This window comes from Micromys minutus, assembly GCF_963924665.1.
Source record: "Micromys minutus genome assembly, chromosome: 15".
NCBI classification, from domain to species: domain Eukaryota; kingdom Metazoa; phylum Chordata; class Mammalia; order Rodentia; family Muridae; genus Micromys; species Micromys minutus.
The window spans coordinates 13,515,742-13,535,924 of record NC_137984.1 but is presented as its reverse complement, the minus strand read 5'-3'; the positions used below and the strand labels follow the sequence as shown (position 1 = coordinate 13,535,924).

At 47.0% G+C, this 20,183-nt stretch overlaps 1 protein-coding gene across 1 annotated transcript in view; it reads left to right on the top strand.

Moving 5' to 3' along the window:
- Positions 1 to 804: 804 nt before the first annotated feature.
- LOC308430054 (tumor protein D52) overlaps positions 805 to 20,183 on the top strand; it is a gene marked incomplete at its 5' end in the record, with an annotated part of 76,428 nt that continues 57,049 nt past the window's right edge. Inside the window, one exon of the mRNA XM_080929156.1 lies at positions 805 to 928. Coding sequence (XP_080785282.1) covers positions 910 to 928 — 19 coding nt within the window. The remainder of the gene's footprint in view (positions 929 to 20,183) is intronic.

Here is a 20,183-nt window from a genome sequence, read left to right as displayed (position 1 = left end):
GCTCATGCCGGGGAGCTATGGGGATCTGCCGGAGCAGCGTTTCAGTTGTGCGACACTGGGCTCCTGAACAGGAAGAGGAAATGTACACCTGTGAATGTAAACTCTTCAAGACATAAGGAACAAGAACTGTTTGCTTTATTTGAGACAGGGTATTCCATCGTGTTACACAGGCCATGCTGCTCTCAAGCGTACCATCTTTGCACATGCTAGGCCTACACATTTACTACTTAGCTGCACTACCAGACATATGGAGTTTAAGTTCTTTTTCATATTACGGAATTTCCTTCTAAACTAAATTTACCTTCATATTGAACACACCACACACACACACACACAAACATATACACACGGGGTGGGGGCAGAGGGAGGGAGGGAGGGAGGGAGAGAGACCATGTCTACATATACAGTGTTTCTACATCTACAGATAAACATCACTCAAGAGGAGTAAGAGTTTATTCTGAACCAAATATGATTGGCTATGGCTCAAAATCACTGATTTAAGCCGCCCTAATGACTTGTTCCTCCTTGCAAACAGCCTTTTTCCGTTCAAGCAGGTGCACAGGGGGCGGAGAAAAGGGCAGTCGCTAAACCAGAATCCAGGGAGCAAACTTTCCCGGTCGCAAACTTGAGGTTGAAGAGCCAAACGCCGCCGGCTCGCGGCTGCTTGCGCAGCCTCCGGGTCCCCTTCCCTGCCAGCTCCTCCCCCGGTCTCGGCCGACCTTCCGCGCCCCTGCCCAGCGCCGCCGCCCGAGCCGACGTGGCGGAGCGCACAGGTCGCGGTCAGGTGGTCGGTGACGCCCGGGACCGGCTCCCGGGAGGGCGGCGCCGACGCCCGGGGTGGGGACTGCGCGGGCGGCCGCGGGCGGAGGAGCGCGGCGGGCGGAGCGCCGGGAGCGAGGTGGCTCAGACATGGACCGCGGCGAGCAAGGTAGGCGGCGGCTTGCTCCTGGCTTGCTGTGCCGAGCCGCGACCGGGCGACCCCGACCCAGTCCGCTTCGGTGGCCGAGCCCCCGGAGGCTGTGGCGAGCGCGGAGCCGGAGGGGGGCCGGCTCGCTTCGCGGGATCGGGAGTGTGAGCGAGAGTGCGCGATCGCGTGCGGGGAGGAGAAGGGCGGCGAGAGGCCGCGGAGGTGTTAGGATGCGCGCCGGGAGGGCCGCTCGGCCAGCGCGCTGGCTTCGGGGGTCACCGGCAGACCCTGGAAGTGATGGCGTTCAGATGGGACCGTGACTTGTGAAGACTTCCTGCTCGCCAGTTGGGATTGTTGGTGGCCTTTGAGCCCGTGGCCGCAGTGTTTGGGTGTAGATGTTAGCCGTAAGAAGAGTCCCCAAACTGTAGAGTGCAGCCTGTGGGTTTGGTTTGGGGGGGAAGGGAGAATAGTTACCAGCCGGGTGACTCGCACAGCAGGGGACCTCTGCTTTTCTGCCCCCAGATGCTCCGTTTTCTTACTAAGATAGCTCGCCAAGTGAAATTGCCCGGAATAGAACCAACGGAGATATGGCCAGAAGCAGATTTATGATTTTCAGTTGAAATATTGCCTGTGTTGGAGAGCTCTGTTCGGGAACTGGTATGGCTGGCAGGCTTGGAAAGGGTATAGAAATGCTAAAGAAAATACCAAGGGGTTTGGAAGTGGTTTTAGGAGTCATTCCTGACGCGAACCCCTTCGGAATACCTCATGTTCTGTTTGTTTTTGGTGTTTGCCCCTGGTATGAGTTATCAAGCAGGAGTTTTTTGAAAGTGTAAATAAAACTGTATTTCACAAGTACTGTGTGTATTTTACCTATGATTAATTTGTAAGGCAGCTTTTTTAACCTCCTTTCTCCCCCTCCCATGATAATTTTACATTCACTCTCTTTACTCTCTGTACTTAGAAACCTAACTGCTACTCATCTACCTACACATATGCACACATACTGTCTAGACTTTCCGCTTTTGGGGTTGCAACGCATTGTTGTATCTTTGAGGTTAGCTGAGTTAACAAGGTAACTTGTTCTTTGTAGGTCAGTGAGTAACAAAGTTTGTATTGAAAAACCTGGGACACTTGTACAAACCAGCACCAGATTGTGTATGAATTTGGTGTTTTTATTTTTTTATTTTTATTTTTTGTCATGTTTAATATACTGATGGTTTTAGTAACAGCCTGCTACTTTCAAGTGTGCCGAGGTGCTGTTCGATTTCGGTGTCTGTGTGATTGTTGTAATGAACTGTGTGTTGTAGCCTGACAGCTCTCTCAGCTCCTGGTGCCACCGCAGCATTCCAGCAGGCTCGTCCACTCTGTGCTTTTATGGGACTTGTTTTTTTTTTTTTAAGTTCCTAATTCTCAGACTTGCAAAGTGAGTCTTTGCAGGCTTCATGTGTTTTCTGTGTGAGATGTGAGATGCTCACTTGCCTTGCTATTGTAGCTATCAGCTGTGCACCCTGCTCCTCCTTGAAGAGTCTGGGGCCCCTGGGTCCTCAGGGGAAGGCCTACTGCCTTATTCTTGCTAGATTTCCTAATACCTTTGTGACAGGTGGCCTACCTGTATCTTGGGTAGAGACTCCGAAAAGCTTGTTGAAGCCTAAACGGAAAAGCACGTGTATAGCATCTGCCAGCTGCCAACCTCTGTCTGCTTCTTGTTTCCCCCCTGGGATCAGACTGTGGGCAGGACATGTGACTTTACCTGTCACAGGCCTTAATTGGTGGTGCAAGTGCTTCTGCATTAAATGGGCCTGGGGTGTGACTCCTGGCTTCTTGGGAAGGGGTGGCAGGGACACATGCAATTTTAAACCTGGTGTTCATCAGCAAACTGTGTTGGCCGGGATAGAGTGTGGCAAACTGTGATTATGTTCTTAATTGTGAGGACTTGATCTGTCTGTCTGTCTGTCTGCAGAAATATTTCAGTCTATATCAGAAACGTCTGGGTTTTTATATTTTTTTATGCGTGGAGTTTTCTTAACCCTTGTCCCTTATATCGTCTGTGACGATAGATAAAATGTCCTCTCCTTGTCTTACGTGAACTCACTTGGAAAGGTCTTAAAATTTCTCCCTTTTGCCACTGATTTTCTTAGAGACCGGTAAGTTTAAAAATGAATAGTGTGTTCTTTGATATTTGGTAGTATGCGGCCCAGGTTCTACTGTTTTTCTGGGTCGCATACAGCCCTTCTGTTGTAAGGGCTCTCACACATACCTTCCACTGCATAGCGCCTTTCAGACGTCTTCTTAGGCGCTCACGGGGCACAGGAAACTGTGTGAGGTGTTTCCTATGTTTCACTTGCTAACTGGAGCATGCCTGTGTGAAGACAAAGCCCTCCTGTCTCCTTTTAAGGGCTGAATACATATTTATAAGCAAGGACTCCCTGATGTCATTAAGAACCCATCACTGTAGTGAGCCGCGGTTACCCACCCACTCAGCATGTTGTTAGCTTCAAACAGAGTAATATTTTAAAGGGAAAGAGGAAAGGTTGCCAGGGCCAGAAACCTGAGATAGGAAAATAACAAGAGTGATGTGTTGTTATAATTTGACCGTTTAGCCTTAGAGTTAGGGCAGATCTGGGGTTGTTGAGAATTGAACTCTGGACCTCTGGAAGAGCAGTCAGTGCGCTTAACCACTGAGCCATCTCTCCAGCCCCTGATGCCCTTTATTTAAAAGTGAAGTAGAGCAGAGAAGGACAGACACCCCGGCATTGTTCTGCCCACGTTAGGAACCTCTCAGTTCATCTGCTCAGTACCGCCAATTTCCTCATGGATCTCTTAGATACCCTCCACTTCCTGCTCCTTTATTTTCGTGGCAATCTGCCTGGTCCCTAGGGGAAAAGCCAGTAGTGAAAGTGGCTGTGGTCTCTTAGCAGGTTCTTAAAAAAGAATAATCTATGTGTGTAATAAAGACACACTAGACACCCACAGTTCATAGTAGAACAGAGCAAGGCCCAGCCCCCCAGTATGCGCCACAGAACCCTTTCTAGCAGGCTAAGCTCTTTTTCTACCCTCTTGAGGTTAATTTACTGTTTTAATTGTTGATTCTTGTAAAATTTATTTTGTGACTCTCTCAAACATTATTTAAATTGGCTGGGTACCAGTTGTGCAGAGACTATGATTTTTTTTTTTTTAATTAAAAGAAGAAATCAAAGGATTTATTGGTTGTTTGATTTAGACAAGGTTTTGCTCTGTGGCCTGGGCTGGCCTTGAACTTGCAGTCTTTCTGACTGTGTTCTGGAGTCATCGGTGTACTTAAGATGTTAATGAGAATTGGGAAGAGAAAGAACATTAAGATCTAAAAATACACTTTTTTTTTCCTGGTACTATAATAGTTGTTTATTTTAGAACTGGAAGTGTGGACGAAGAGAAAGAGAATGAAACTACTTTTGACACTTTTCGGACAGTTCACAGTGTGAATGGGTGTCTGCTCCTTTAAACTGGCAAGTCATAAGCTGAAGCACTGAGCGACTGTAAAAATACATTTCATTCACCTGTGCACCCGTCTCACCGCCCCACTCTGCTAGCCTAGGCGTAGTCCTGGAAGCTCCCAGCCTCCGTACAATCTTATGTAGCCCTCGAGTGTTTTCAGCTGCTGAGACTTACTCTGGAATAGGTGCACGTCTTCCTAGCTCTCTCTGAACTCTGGCTGGCTGATTCAACTCAGCGGTTCTGGCTCAAACTCCTCCATGCTGACTGACTTAATCTGGCTTCCCTTTTGACTTCCGACTGAATTGCTCTGCTTGGCCTCTAGCTCTGGCAGTCTGTTCTAATCTTCTGGCTCCTTCTCATTCTCTCTTGTTCTATCTCCACCTGTGTCTCGCTTGTTCTCTCTCTGCAACCTGTCTCTGTACAACGTCCTGGTAAAGCTGCCCTCTCTCCTCTTTCCTCTTTGCAGTGCTCTCTTAAGTAGCCTCTCTTTTTCTCTCTGTTCTTGTGAGATTTGGGCATATCCTGTTCTGTCAAATTTTCCTCTGATTCGTCCCTTTGTCTGCCACTCCATTAGTCATCACTTTCAAACACGGGTGCTTTCTTTTACAAACTAACCTTACCTTCACTGTTTGTGATTAAAAATGTGTACTAAGGGTGTGTCTGTATTCCAGCTAGAGGAAGTAAGTGCTAAGGCTGAGTTCACACCACAACTAGAAAGTTTTTTTTTTTTTTTTTTTTTTTTTTTTTTTTTTTTTTTTTTTTTTTTTTTTAGTAACTAACATAATCTCAGGGTTCACAGTACACCAGCATTCTATTTGATAACTAGTCTTGTGAAAATAAACTCTGTATCTTAACAAGGATTGGTGGTCTCAGTCTGGCATACCAGCCCCTTAGTAGCTTGAGGCAGGAGGATCTCAAGTTCAAGGTCGGCCTGGGCTACAAAGTGAGTTCAAGGCCAGCCTATCTCAAAGTAAAAAGTAAAAATCAGGCAAGTATGGGGCTGGAGAGATGGCTCAGCGGTTAAGAGCACTGACTGCTCTTCTAGAGGTCCTGAGTTCAATTCCCAGCAACCACATGGTGGCTCACAACCACCTGTAATGGGATCTGATGCCCTCTTCTGGTGTGTCTGAAGACAGTGGTGTACTCACATAAATAAATCTTAAAAAAAAGAAAAAGAAAAAAAAAAATCAGGCAAGTAGGTTAGCCCAGTGTGGTGAATCTAATTTGTCAAGGCTGTGGATTTATTCTCTAGTACTGCCAACCAAAAGGAAACCTTCACAACATAGCAACAATTCATATATATATGAAATTTGTGATTTTATTATTTTTTTGTATATGGGTGTTTTGCCTGCTTGTATATCCAGAACAATGTTTCCTTTGCTTCTTTTGATGGGGCTGCTGGATGAACTGGGTCTGGGTAATGGAACTCAGCTAAGGCTCTAACAGCAAGCATGTCCCCAGCAACTTCATTGCTGGGTGTTTGTGCGTGTTCCAAGGCCAGAGCAAGGCAGGCACTTTTCTCTCTCTCCACCTTACTCTCTGAGATACAGTCTCTCTCTGAAGCTGAAGAGCGGCATTTTAGCCAGGCCACTGAAGGTTAGTCCTGAAAGTTGCCTGTCTCTGTGTGCGGTGTTGGGGCTGTAGGTACTGGTAGTACTGTCTTGCCTTTTACATGAGTGCGGTTTTGTTTTGTTTGTTCGTTTGTTTATACAAGGGTTCTCTGTAGCCATGGCTGTCTTGGAGCTTGCTTTGTAGACTAGGCTGGCCTTGAACTCACAGAGACCTACGTGTGTCCATCTCTGCCTCTGGAATGCTGGGATCAAAGGCGTGCGTCACTCTCTTGCTTTGAGAGCTGTTGCCCACTAATCTCCCTACTTTTCTTCTTCTTGTTCTTCTTCTTCTTGTTGTTGTTCTTCTTCTTGTTCTTGTTCTTCTTCTACATCTTCTTCTTTTCTTCTTGTTCTTCTTGTTCTTGTTCTTGTTCTTCTTCTTCTTCTTCCTCCTCCTCCTCCTCCTCCTCCTCCTCCTCCTCCTCCTTCTTCTTCTTCCTTCTTCTTCTTCTTCTTTTTCTTTCTTCTTCTTCTTCTTCTTCTTCTTCTTCTTCTTCTTCTTCTTCTTCTTCTTCTTCTTCTTCTTCCTCTTCCTCCTCCTCCTCCTCCTCCTCCCCCTCCTTCTTCTTTTTGGCATCTGTGTGCATTATGCCTGTAGATAGAATTCTTATAGGAGTGTGAATGTTTACTTTTGATTGTGCCAAATCCTGCCCATGGAAATGGTGCCAGTTGTCCCGCTGGCATGTGTGAATATCTGCTTCCTCACGCCATGTGGTCATGGCGCTTCCAAACATCCTCAGCTTTACCTGTCTTACAGAAGAAAGATGATTCCTCCTCTCCTCCCTGCTCCTCATCACCCTAACCCTATTTATTTGGAGGAAAGTTCTCACCAACTGGCCCATATTATTGTAAGCCTCTGGCCTCGGCCTCAGCTGTGACATTGCCCGTGCCCCTTTCTGATACAAAAGTGAATCCACTTTTTGGATGTTTCAAATTTACACTGCATTTTCAGTGAAATGTTCAGCCGTAATCATGGCTGGGTTTTCTGTTGTGTTGTCTGAATTCCCCGCCTTGGTCTGTAAGGCACACCCTTCTGTCCTCCACGTGAGGGGCTGACGTTTGCTCTCCTTGGGTTGTGCTTTCTTCTTTGACTTTCCGGTGGCTTTTCTCTTTCCCAAGCAGGGATACTAAGCGGCCATTCCTTTCGTTTATAGCTTATGAATCATTCCTAGAAATGTCTTCTTCCCTCTGACTTCACATTTTTATGGGCTTAGGTTTTACATTTAAGTCTTCCATCCATCTGGAGTTTATTTTAATCGGAGGTGTAAAGTAAGAATCTCAACACCTCACCCCGTTGGTGGGGGTGGGGGCGCATGGCCCTTTAATCCCAGCACTGGAGAGGAAGGGGCTGACAGATCTCTGAGTTTGAGGTCAGCCTGACCCTACAGAGAGTTCTAGGACAGCCAGGGCTATACAGAGAAAGCCTGTCTCCAAAAACCAAAAGAAGGAAAAGAGGAGACAGAGAGAGGAAGGGAGAGAGGGGGAAGGAGGGAGGGAGGGAGAGAGAGAGGGAAAGAGAGAGAGAGAGAGAGAGAGAGAGAGAGAGAGAGAGAGAGAGAGAGAGAGAGGGAGAGAGAGAGAGAGGGAGGGAGAGAGGGAGAGCACCCTCCCCCACCCCCTCTGTCTGCTTGCCTACTGGCTGTCTGGCTCCCAACACCATTCCTTGTCCAACAGGTTTTCCCTCTACTGATTTCAGGCACTACTGCTGTCAGACACAAACTCTTTCTTTCGGCTTTTTTTTTCTTCTTCTTGATTTGTGTGCTCACTGCCAGCAGCTAACTTCATGAGATGTAAGACATGTTGTGAAAGACACATCTCCCCTCTTGTTTCTTTATTTCTTCTTCTTCTTCTTCTTTTTTTTTGTTTTGGTTTGCTGTCAGATTTTTTCTTTACTATGTTTGCCAGATTTTATTTCAAAATGAGTCCTACAGTCCAGGCAGAAACTGAGTGGAAATGCTGTGAGTGTATTCATTTTTCTTTCTGTAGAATTAGAATTGTCTACTTTTTCCTCATTCCCTTTCCCTCCCCTGTCCCTCCCTCCCTGCCTCCCTCCATCCACATCTTCTCTTCCCCATGCCTTTCCCCCATCTCACCACATAGCTCTGGATGGGCTTGCCCTCTTTATTAGGAAAAAGATGATGTCCTGGTTTTGGCACCAATGTTAGGAAGAAGATGAAAAGAGTTGGGGGGAGTATATGCTCCATGGAGGTGTGGGACCCATGTTGGGAATCCTTTCCCCCTGAGGGACCAGCCACAGGACAGTATAGTACAGAATAGAGTTTATTCGGGGCATGGGGAGGGGAGTTAAGGGGGTAGTAGAGGCAGAGAGAGAAGAGAGGAGTAGAGAAGTAGAGGCCTGCCCTGAGCATGTGGAGAGGAGGGGGAAGGGAATGGGGAGAGGAGGGGCAATGTGGGAGAGCCAGAGCAGGAGAGGACAAGAGGCCAAGAGACCAAGAGAGAAAGAGAAGGGAACAAGCAGCTCCCTTTTATAGTGCCAGGTAACTGTGAGGCGGAGCATACCTGGCTGTTGCCAGGTAACTGTGGGGTGGAGCATTCCTGGCTGTTGCCAGGTAACTGTGGGGCGGAGCATACCTGGCGGTTGCCTGGTAACTGTGGGGTGGGGTTTACAGAATCTCAACATTCAAGGTTCTGTCTGTGCTGTGATCATAGGTGTGCCACAGCACACACAGCTTAGTCGCTTTTCTTCTTTAATTACTATGGAATACCTTGGAATAATGTTTGTCAGAATCACGCTGTGTTTATAGTTTGCTTTGGATGCTATTAGATAAGAAATTTATCACGGCTTTGAAAAAGAGGATGGTCTTGTGGCTTCACTGTTGCAGTGTTTCAGGAAGGAATGTAGTCCTCCCTTAGGTGGCCCTGGGCCATTGTCCCCTCTTTTACGAGTTAATCCAGTTGCACTAGTCTAGCATCTGGCCAATGGACTGACTGCTCCTCACAGACTTGCTTTCACCGTAAGCCATGCAGCAGCAGAGGTAGGAGGAGTGATTACCCCCTATGAGACGACTGCTTTTCCCTCCCCAACTCCTTCTTCTCTGCTGCTGCCCCTGGTGCCATCCTTGTTCCCGTGGGGGCTCTCTACCTGTCCCTGCACAGAATGAAATATATGTGTATGTGTTCATGTATACATATATACATATACACACATATGTATGTATATACACTATATACATATATACATACATCCACTCATTCCCTAATGGTCCCTTCCCCATCATGTGGCTCCTCTGCCCTGTGACTGACCTCCATGATGGCTTAACCAAAGCATCATGACTTTCTTCCTTTGCTTCTCCACTTGGTGTTGCTGAGATTTACAGCGTGCCTTTCTTGGGGTTTTCTTTGAAATTGCATTCAGTAAGAGATCTGTTTTCAGTTCTTGCATTAGTGAGTAAGAAGCCCAAGAGATGACCCTGTTTTCCCTCATGTGACCACGAAGGACTTCCTAAAGTCTCTGGCAACCCTGACATTGGTACGGGGACCTTGATGTCTCTGCTGTTTGGAGGTTGCATTCCGTCTTTGTCATTACAAATGATGCGGTAAGAGAAACAGTTTATCATGGATTTCCCGAAGTTTGGTGAGGATGTGGATGTTAGAACTTTTAATAATTGTTACTAGGGGAAAAAAATCATTGCCATTTTTCTTGTAAAAGGTATTTAGAACTTAGTTTGACATGGTAGTCACTCCTGTCATCTCAGCACGCCCGGAAGCTGAGGCAGGAGGATTGCCAGGTGTTAAATTTAAGCCTGTGGAGTGAGTGGCGGTTGCTCTGTTGTGCTTGGCTTATTTCATTTGATGCTGTGTCCATATCCTCAGGGTTCATCCACAGTGGATGTGTGATAAGACTGCCGAGTGGGGACTGGGGATATTGTGTGCATGTGTGTTCTACGTCTGTGTTGTTCACCTGCCTTTGGACATTCCTTCTGCGTCTTCCTCTTGCTCCTGTGACTAGTACCACAGCAAACATGGGCCGATACATACCTCCTTCAAATACTGCTTTTTCCTCAGATATATGTGGCATTCATTAGTGGGATTGCTAGCCAGTCTTTTAATTTTTTTTGAAAGACCTGTGTATTGTTTTCTGAAATGAATCCCCACCAGTGGTGCCAAGGGCTGTGATTTGTCCACATTGTCACCAACACTTGCTTCTTTCTTGTGGTTCTTGCGGTTAGTGGTCATCCTAAAGGATGACAGATATACTCGAATGTAGCTTCGATTTACATTTCTGATGTGGAGGAATGAGGTACATCTTTGCATAGGATTTATCAGAGAAATGTCTATTGAATCCCATTAGGTTTGTTGTTGTTGTTGTTGACTTGAAGAGTTCTTTATATATTGTAGATACTGATCTTCTATTGTGATGGTTTTTAAGTGTATTTTCCTGTTCTATAGCTTGGCTTTTCTTTTATTTTCCTTAGCTGTTTTTTTTTTCTCCTTTGTTGATTTCCTGCCTTAAAAGGAATAAAACTTATGGTTGAAAAATGTCATTTTTATGTTTCAAATTTCTGTTTCCTATCAAGTGTGGCTTTGGTAATCAGTACTAAAACCAGTGGCTCCAAGCTATTCATTCATTTATATATCTGAACCCACAAGCACTCATGTTCGAGAAAAATGGCAAATTCAGTTTTTAAAAATTGCACGGAAACTCACCGGATCACGTGACGCTTGTTGCTCCCTCAGGCTGTTGGAACCAGTGTGCGTGGGCCTGGTGAATGGGCACGGAGGGTGTGGCTCTGTTAGCAGGTCAGGAAAAGGGCGTGGGTCTGTCCTCAGCTGGGAAGAAAATGTCTCTGGGCCACCGCCCAGCGCTCAGTATGTGCCTAGGAGACAAACTAGAAGCAAGGGCCTCGTCACACACGTGCTGGTTGGAGAGACTTCAGCATGAATGGAGTCTGACGGGAGTAGACAGAAAAAGCTAAGGATTAGGGAGAGAGACTGGCTCGGCAGCGAGACAGGAATATATGTTCCAATATGCTTCTAGCTTTATACACACCACAGAAAAATGTGTTTTGTAAATAGAAGAGATACTGGTTCTTAGCTTCTGCAGTGTGTTTGTAAAAATGCCGTGCCTACATGGGATGAATAGTGATGCTTAAGCTTGTCTTGGCAAAGGTTAGACATGGTGCCTTTAGTGAGCCAGGTTCTGTCAGCATTACTAATGTCTCCAGAGCCTTGTTTGCTTATATACATTTCAGGCTGTCCTGGATCTGAATGTTGTCCAGAAACACCTCTGTTCCTCCTGCCTCCCTTTCTGAGTGCAGGTGTGTGACCCTGAGCTTGACTGGAGACCATATCCACAGCCTCCTGTGTGCTGTGCAAACGTTCTAACCACTGAGCCACCGCACCAGACCCCTGAACGCATGTTAGGTTAGTGTTTGACTGCTACTGTGAAAGACATGGTACTCTGGTGACCATGCCAGAGCTGAAATTTTCCATTTACTCTTTTCAGAGCATGGTTGTCCCTGAGTTCCCAAAGCCCTGGGAAATGAACCCACACCGAGCAAACAGCTTGCATCAGAACCCAGTGGGATGCCCACAGGGGCGCCAGTCATCCCGAAGTGTTTGGGCGTGTTGCTTTCTCCCAGTCTCTCAGCCCTACTGCCATGGTCAGTTGTTTATGGGGGCAAAGTTACAGCGGTCACAGCTTCCCCAGATCTACTCTGCGGGATGTGAAGAGCCGTACCAAAAAAAAAAAAAAAAAAAAAAAAAAATTACCCCAATTAAACCTTTGTTACTAAGAAAGCAACAGTGGGTCCAAGACCAATTTAGTAAATGAATGCGGAGCAGGGCAACACAACACTTTTTAGAAATGTTTCTCACAGCCAATTAAAAGAAAACTATAATCCAGAGGAACACACTGGCAGCCCTGCCCCCGCCCCCCTTGCTTGCCTTTTCTGGAGTCCTTTTAGTGTGACAGCATTTCTGGAGTGTTTGCTGAGTGCCAGCTTCAATATAAATGTGTCCAAGCGCCCCCACCCCCTTTTAAAGAATCCCGACAAGTCCTGGGATTAGGTGCTACTGTGACCCCATTTTACAGGATAACTTCTCCAGAGCCCAGTGCTCGGCACAGACAGAGCTGGGCTTCTGACCTGTGATGTCAGGTTGAGGGATACATGTCGTTGTCCAGCTGAACATCATCTCGCACTGACTCAGCGACCCTTTTCCCTTGGAGAGCAGTAGAATAGCTACGGTGGAGTGTGGAAGGTAGCCGTAAGAAGGGAGAGTCTGTGAGTCCGTCCGTCCTCTCGACTCAGAGCTCATTGGGAATGTTGTGGGCAGAGAATGCTGGGTATGACGTCATACCTGGGTTCCTGGTGCTGAGACATTTGGCCAGGTCAGTTCATCTCTCTGACGTTGATAATGCCCCCAAGAGGCTACGGGTGTCCCTGATACAGCGGCTGGGTGTTAGGTGATGCTGGAGTACTTGAGCTCAGTGCATCCTAAGGCCGACCCAACATCATGGACTTAGAGACATTTCTATAGCGTGACAGGCTCAGGTACGGATGGACTGACCGACATGGGAAGCAGATGGAGTGACAGCTGCGATCACTTTGCCAGGGAGGAAGCTGGCAACTCTGGGCTGGGTCCACAGATGGGAACTTGGACCAGAGGGCTGGAGGAGTCCGTGCCCCAGGCTGTGACAGTGTTGGAGATGAGGACTTTGGGAGGTGATTTAGCCATGACTGCTGAACTCAAGGGTAGGGTTGATACACTTCTCTCCCTCTCTCCTCCCTCTCCCTCTTCCCCCACCCCCCACCTGTCTGCCTGTCTCTGTCCCTCTTTCTGTATGCACATGCGTGTGGAGGCTAGAAGTCAAGTTCCAATGTTTTTCAGGAGCCGTGTAACTTGCTTTAAGAGAGAGGGTCTCTGACTGATGTGAATCTCTCCATATTGGCTAGGCTGGCTTCCCATGAGCCCCAGTGATCCCAGCTGAGACTACACACCACCTTGGCTGGCCTTTTTTTTTTTTTTTTTAAACAACCAAAACCCCCTCAAAACATAGGTTCTGAGTATTGATCTCTGTCTCCCACATGAATAATCTGTGAACTAGAAATCATGGCTTGCGCTGGGCTCCCCGTCTGCTGCTACCTTCATCTTGGGCATTAGCCAAGAGCCTGAGAAGGGGTGTGTTGAAGCCACTCTGTGGGCTGTGAAGTGCTTGAGCTGACAGAAACCAAGATGGCTTGTGCCTGGGGTTTAAGGTGATCCTGGGGAGTAAAATGAAAGGTCTTGTGAGTGAGCGTCAGGAATTCGGATTAAGAAACGTCACTTGGCTGACTTGGCTGACGCACAGGACTTAGGAAAGCCAGATAGGGCTTTCACTGTGTTCCAGGCCAGAGTTGAGAAGACTGTGGATGTTGGGTACGCCGGGTTCCTGGGAGGACTCAGGTAGGAGGAAAAAGAAGGGAAAGGGTTTCATATTGGATGAAGAAAGAACTGTGCTAGCCAGACAACACAGAAAGGACGGCACCAGGAGGGAGACGATGGGCGTACCATTGCTGTTCCCCTCTGAGATCTGCTCCCATTCCAACACTGTAACCAACTCGCCCTCAGCCCGGCTGGAGGGTGAATGCCCGAGGATGGGGTCACCCAGAGCCCCAGCTCTCTGGTGGGGGAGGGGCGGTGCTAGAAGACTCTAACTGCTGGGTTGCCTGGATACCGCTTCTGTGGGTCTTGCCTCTCCTGTGGCCCCTGGGTGCCTCTGTGTCTTACAAGCTTGCTCAGGGCCCCTCGGGCGGAGCCTTGGGAGAGACAGGCTGGCTGGAGCTATGTGGCTTTTTATAGCCTTGCTTTGTAAGTCACATGATGCCGATTTTACATCATTCCAGTAGTAGAGAGCAGCTGGGAGAGAGAGAGAGAGAGAGAGAGAGAGAGAGAGAGAGAGAGAGAGAGAGAGAGAGAGAGAGAGAGAGAGAGAGAGCCAACTTCAGCTTTGGACGGGAAGCATGTCATTGAGTTGTGCACTTCTGTTTTAAGGCAACCCCATCCTTAGGTGTGACATCCATGCAGATGTGTTCAGAAAAAGGTGGGCCAGATGTCAAAGTTCAGGATACTTGACACTGGGCAACATGATGGCCACAGAGAAACTAAAGCAAAAGAGAGAAGTCAGCCCGGCCTGCGAACCTTCCCGGTGTGAGTTATGAAATACGTAGGCTTCCGGCAGCTGTGGTGATGAACAGGTCGAAACTAGCCTCTCTGATGAGGTTTCCTGGATATTCCCAGGGAGGCTTCGGAGGATGGGGAGGAGGGGTGGGTCCAGATGGAGCCTGTGGGAAGTAGCCAAGCAGGGATGCTCCTTTGGGGTGAGTCCAGAGGTGTTTGAACAGAAACTTTGTATTAAATGACAGTGCTTGTCCTGTGTTTTGGTGATTTTTTTTTTTAACCCTCAAAGTGGACAGGATGAAGAGTTTGGCTTTTGTTAAGTGTTTGCGAAATGAGTAGAAGCCAGAGGCGAAGGGACTAACCAGACCTGCTGTCCATTAGCTGCCCCTGCTGTGGTCAGGCTGCTTCTCATGCAAAGGGCATTTTCATGGCGCTGTTACAGAACTGACCTTCAGGCAGCCCAATTAATTTTCCTGTGCGAGAGCCTTGCAGAACAGAGACATTTCTTGGTCCTGGGAAAGTATGACCCATGCCTCCCCCAAACACCCCCACTCAGGGGTGTTCTTACTGCCAGAGAAACATTTTAACCTGGTGGTGACGTTTGTGAAGGGTTGGAGATGCTGTGAGTTTTGCAGATTTGGCCAGTGGTTGCAGAGGCTGGGGAAACTTGTGTTCACAGCCTGGGATGGATTCTGCCAAGTCCAGACTTGTCAGATACCCTTGTCTCTTGTACTCTGGCTCGCTCGCTTGCTCGCTTGATTGCTCGTTCAGATCCTTTTCAGACTCCAACTTCATTCAGCTTCCTGACCCGGAGTCTGCCATAGCTCGACGTGAGGCCTCTATGGCCCAGTGGCCAGAAATGGATGGTTCTGCCCTCTGCATCAGGGGTTCAGTAAAATTGAACATCTCCATCTAGAGCAAAGACAGCCTGACAGATTTCTCTGGATTGAGCAGCTTTTGTTTGGTTCCATGTTACAGTAGGCAGTGGACATGAGATGCTGTTGAGACAGCCAGCTAGCTTCCACTTTTAAAAGTTGCTGGGACAACTGTACTGTCTCTCAACCCCAGGTCACATGTCCCTGTGTGCTCTAAGCATGTGCCTTTTGCAGGCTTCTTCCTGCTTCCCCCTTCCTGTCATTTCTCTAATTTCCTTTTTCTCTTTCAAACCTTCTCCACTTGCAAGAGTGACTTCATGCATTTATTGAATAATATGCTGTATGTAGAGCATTATTGGTTTTTTTTTCAGTAGAAGTTAATAAAACATTCCCAGAAACCTGCTTTGTTAACTTCGTTCATTTATTATTAATTTCCTTACTATTTCAAGACTAATTATACACGTGATGCTTCTAAATATAGAAGGCACTTTTCAAACTATTGGGAATTTAAAAGTATCACCCTCCGGGCCAATAGAGAAAGAGGGGACCATGGCTTGGTACCTTTCTCTTCCTAACTTAAAGGTATCATGATTAAGAAACAGACAGACAACTGTTAGAAGTTGTACAAGGAAGTTTAGATTTATCTTTCCTAAGGGAAGTGCAGGAGGCTGTGAGTCAGTTATGACTGTAGTCTGGTCCCTCCATTGTGGGATTGTCACATCCGTTGTGGATGCTTCCTGCCGTTAGGGTCCAGCTCTTGAGATCTTCTCTGGTCCTGCTTTGCAGCCTGTCGTGTTATTCCTTCCACCCACACTGGTCCTCGGGAGACACCAGGCCCTCTTCTGACCCTTTGGTTCTCCTCTCCACTGTCTATCCACTCAGCCACCCTTTCCTTTCAGCCGTAAGAGTATTTTCACTGTTTACATGTGTTCACTTTCCCCTTCCTGACACAAAACTACTGTACTGGCTGGTTTTGTGTCAACTTGACACAAGCTGGAGGTATCACAGAGAAAGGAGCCTCAGTTGAAGAAATGCCTCCATGAGATCCAAACATAAGGCATTTTCTCAACTAGTGATCAAGGGGGGAGGGCCCAGTCCATTGTGGGTGGTGCCATCCCTGGGCTGGTAGACCTGGGTTGTATAAGAGAGCAAGCTGAGCAAGCCAGGGGAAGCAAGCCAGTAAGTGACATCTCTCCATGGCTCTGCATCAGCTCCTGCTTCCTGACCTGCTTGAGTTCCAGTCCTGACTTCCTTTGGTGATGAACAGCAATGTGGAAGTGTAAGCTGAATAAACCCTTTCCTCCCCAACTTGCTTCTTGGTCATGATGTTTGTGCAGGAGTAGAAACCCTGACTAAGACTACCACATACCGGATCTTTAGCTCTGAATGAGACCATGCCTCCGAGGCTTCCTGGTGATGCCCTGTTGTGCACTGCGCAGTGGTCGGAGGGCGTTCAGACCAGGGACAGCTTGGACTTTGGAGCTTCTGGAGAATTTGAAGTTTTTAATTCTTTTCAGTCAGCATTGTGTGGAACAGAAAGTATTTTATTTGCCGATGATGCTAACTTTTATCAAGTGCTCTGAGAGCCCTACCTAGCTCCTATCCTGTGATCTTGCCCTGTTTACTGGTAATCAAGTTTAAAGTTTACAGGGTGTAAGTTCTCCAACACCAGAAAGTAAGTCTGCAGCCTTTTATTCCCTGCTATCTATGTAGGAACCCTTTGTCTAAATGGACTTGTCAAAGTGGAGCAATGTATGTGTGTTCATATGTGTACCAGCACACGTGTGCACACGTATGTGTACATGTGGAGGCCAGGAAACAACCCAAGCTCTTGTTGCTTAGGCACTGTTCACCTTGGCATTTTTGAGATGTCACTGGCTGGCCAGTGAGTCTCAGGATCTGCCTGGTTCCACCTCCCCAGAGCTGTGGTTATGTGTGTGCCCTGGCATGCGCAGCTTCTTATGTCAGCGTGGGGAATCACACTCAGATCCTCTAGCTGCCAGGGCAAAGCCTTTCCTGACGCAGTCATCTCCCGGCCCAGAGCCTGAATCTTAAGGGATCTGGACTTGGCATTACTGAGTTATCCATTAATGGGATGCTTTGATCCCAGCAAAGCATATGTTGCTGTTGCTGTTTTGGAGGAAGAAGTTCTGTGACCTAAAAGTGTGTGTGTGGTGGGGGGGAGGGATGTTCGAGGGCAAAGGAGGTGCCCAGGAAGGATTTTTTTCCTATAGGGAGGCAGCAAACTTCCTGCTGATTCTAGCATGCAGCTGCCAAACACCTTCCAGTTAGGAGCGGAGCAGTGATGGTTGATGGCTGACCTTGACTTCCTTCAGGGTGCCGGCATTAGAATATCAAAGCAGTTGCGGTCCATGCACTCAGTGTTTTTCTGTATTCTAAGGTGGTGGTGGTGTCTTCATAGAGCCAAACCTGGCCTCAGATTCATTATAAAGCCCTGGCTGGACTTGACTCCTGACTTGCCTGCTTCTGTGAAGTTATTCTTCACCTCTTTTCTGTTTTCAGCGTAAGTTATCTGTAACTGTAGTGTAGAAAACAGATAAGAAAGCATAGCGCTAATGCATCTTATAAAGAAACCATATTTTTAAAACTTTACTTATGCAAATTTATTTTAAAAAGCCAAGCATATTAATTTTCTAATTAATACAATTTATTTATGTATATTACATATTTTATTTTATGATACATAAATTATATATTTATATGCAAATATTTATAATACAGTCTGTTGTGTTTTTATAAGTTAATAAAATTACAATTTTCTATTAATTAATTAAGGATAGCAATTTACTTTTCTGTTCCTGCAGCCAGAATGCTTGGCAGAGTCAACTTATGTGAAGAAAGTTTGTTTATTTACTTAGGCTCACAGTTTCAGAGCATTTTGATCTGTCCAGCAAGGGGAGCTGTGGGGCAGGGCAGGCTCCCTATCAGGAGGAAGTGAGGTAGCTGTAATCTTCAAAGGCCAGCGCCCCATGGCCTACTTCTGCCAGGGAGGCTCCACCTTCCAAGTTTCTACAGCCCTTTAAAATAGAGTGGCTGTCAGGGAGCAGGCATTTAAAACATGAACTGGCCGGGACATTTCTGCTTCAAACCATAGCATTAAGTGCCTTACTGAAACCTCAACACACCTAAGCACTTTTCCCCCATTCTTGGTTTGGCCATACGTGTGCGTCAAGGGACAGAGGTGCTGCCAGAAGCTTCGCGCTAATTAAAGTCATTTTCTTCATTCACTCCATTTCTCTCCCGTCCCTGCACACACCCTGTCAGGTCAATGTTCACGTTCTGGATCACAGGCCTTCCCCTGAAACGCGGGGTGCTTTCTTGTGTTCGGAGGTAACCTGGGACCTGCTTGTACTCGCAGTTGGTCTTGTGAGACTCCGCTGAGGTGGGGTTGAGTCTCCGTTTAGGATCTCCAGTGTGATGAGCCTTCTTTCAAGGATGGTGTGGAGCAGGAAGACTGTTTGCATAGCAGCTTTGTATACCTGCCTTGGTGCTTCCGTTGTCGGTGTGTTCTCTACAAGCTGTTCTCTACAAGTTGCCCCTCTGCTCTTCCTGGATCTTCAATTCCTGGATGTCAGAGTGGAGGAGGGGTTTCCCTGCTTCTTTAACAAAAGGGTTTATTTCTTGTTCTTGGGGGAAAAAATTAGTTTTCCTTTTTATTCTTTATTTTTTATTTTATTTTATTTTTTGAGATAGGGTCTTTACATAGTCCTGGAACTGTATAGACCAGGCTGGTTCTTGAACTCAGAGATCATGTGTCTGCCTCCTGAGTGCTGGGATTGAAGATGTGGTCCACATGCCTGGCAGTTTATTTTATCTTACATTTCCACGGTTCATCGCTGAGGAAAGCTGAGGCAGGAACTGAAGCAGAGACCAGGGAGGTGTGTTAGTTATTGGGTTGCTCAGCAAGCTGCACACAATCCAAGCCCACCTACCCAGGGGTGGCACCGCCCATGCTGGGGCTGAGCCCTCCCTCCCGTATCACTCATTAAGAAAACGGCCCACAGACTTGCCTACACACGAATTTGATAGATGCAACTCCTCGACCCACAATCCTACTTCTCAGATGCGTCCAGGTTTGTGTGTGTCAGGCTGACATGGAAGATTTGCTTTTTCCTTCTTTAAACTATTAATGCTAATCAGACACATTTCAGAAGGTGACCTGGAAACCCCAGAGTTGCAGGATTCTGCATTGAAGTAACAGAGACACACGGTTCTGGTTTATGCAGGAAACTGCTTGCCCGGAGACGTGTGGCCCTCATCTCAAAGAACTGATACGAGGGCGTCACTTCCGGTGTCCCGCGTCATTTCCGGTACCTGGCATCACATCCGATGCCTTTTACTTGCGGCTTAATAAGGATAGATAAATCACACAAAGATGATTCGGTGTGTGTTCACGTTTCAGAAGACAAAATAACAGCTAACATATGACTCTGACTTTGGTTTCTGATAAACAAAATGAAAGAGACTGTGTTGGTTTGTATATGCTTGGGCCAGGGACTGGCACTATTAGGAGGTGGGGCCTTGTTGGAGTAGGTATGTCACTGTGGGTGTGGGCTTTAATACCCTAGTCCTATCTGAGAGTGTTGTGCTAGCAGCCTTCAGATGAAAATGTAGAACCCTCAGCTCCTCCTGTACCATGCCTGCCTGGATGCTTATATGTTCCCACCTTGATGATAATGGACTGAACCTCAACCTGTGAGCCAGCCCCAGTTAAATGTCGGCCTTATAAGGGTTGCCTTGGTCGTGGAGTCTGTTCACAGCAGTAAAACCCTAGCTAAGACAGAGAGAGACCTTCTGGTGGGCACTGCTTGGACACCCACCCCCTTTTATTTTTCAGTTTGACTGCATGGCACTCCATTTCTGTTTGGTCTGGCCTCATACAGGGGCTGGGTCTAAAACAAAGACCTCCCAGAAATTTTCTTTGTTATGCCTTAAAAAAAAAATCACTTGTACTGTTTTTAAGTTTTAGATCTAGTCTGTAGAGAGCAAGAATAACCCTCCTACTACTGCTGCTCCTGCCTCGGGGAGATGGATCCTTTTAAAATCTTTTGGATAGTCCCTTCCTAGTAGGAAGCTATAATTATATTGCTCTTCCCTCTTCTCTGGAAAAAAAATACCCTAAACTTTTAAAATAGGTACAGCCACGAATATGGCCTAGATAAAGGAACCAGCAGC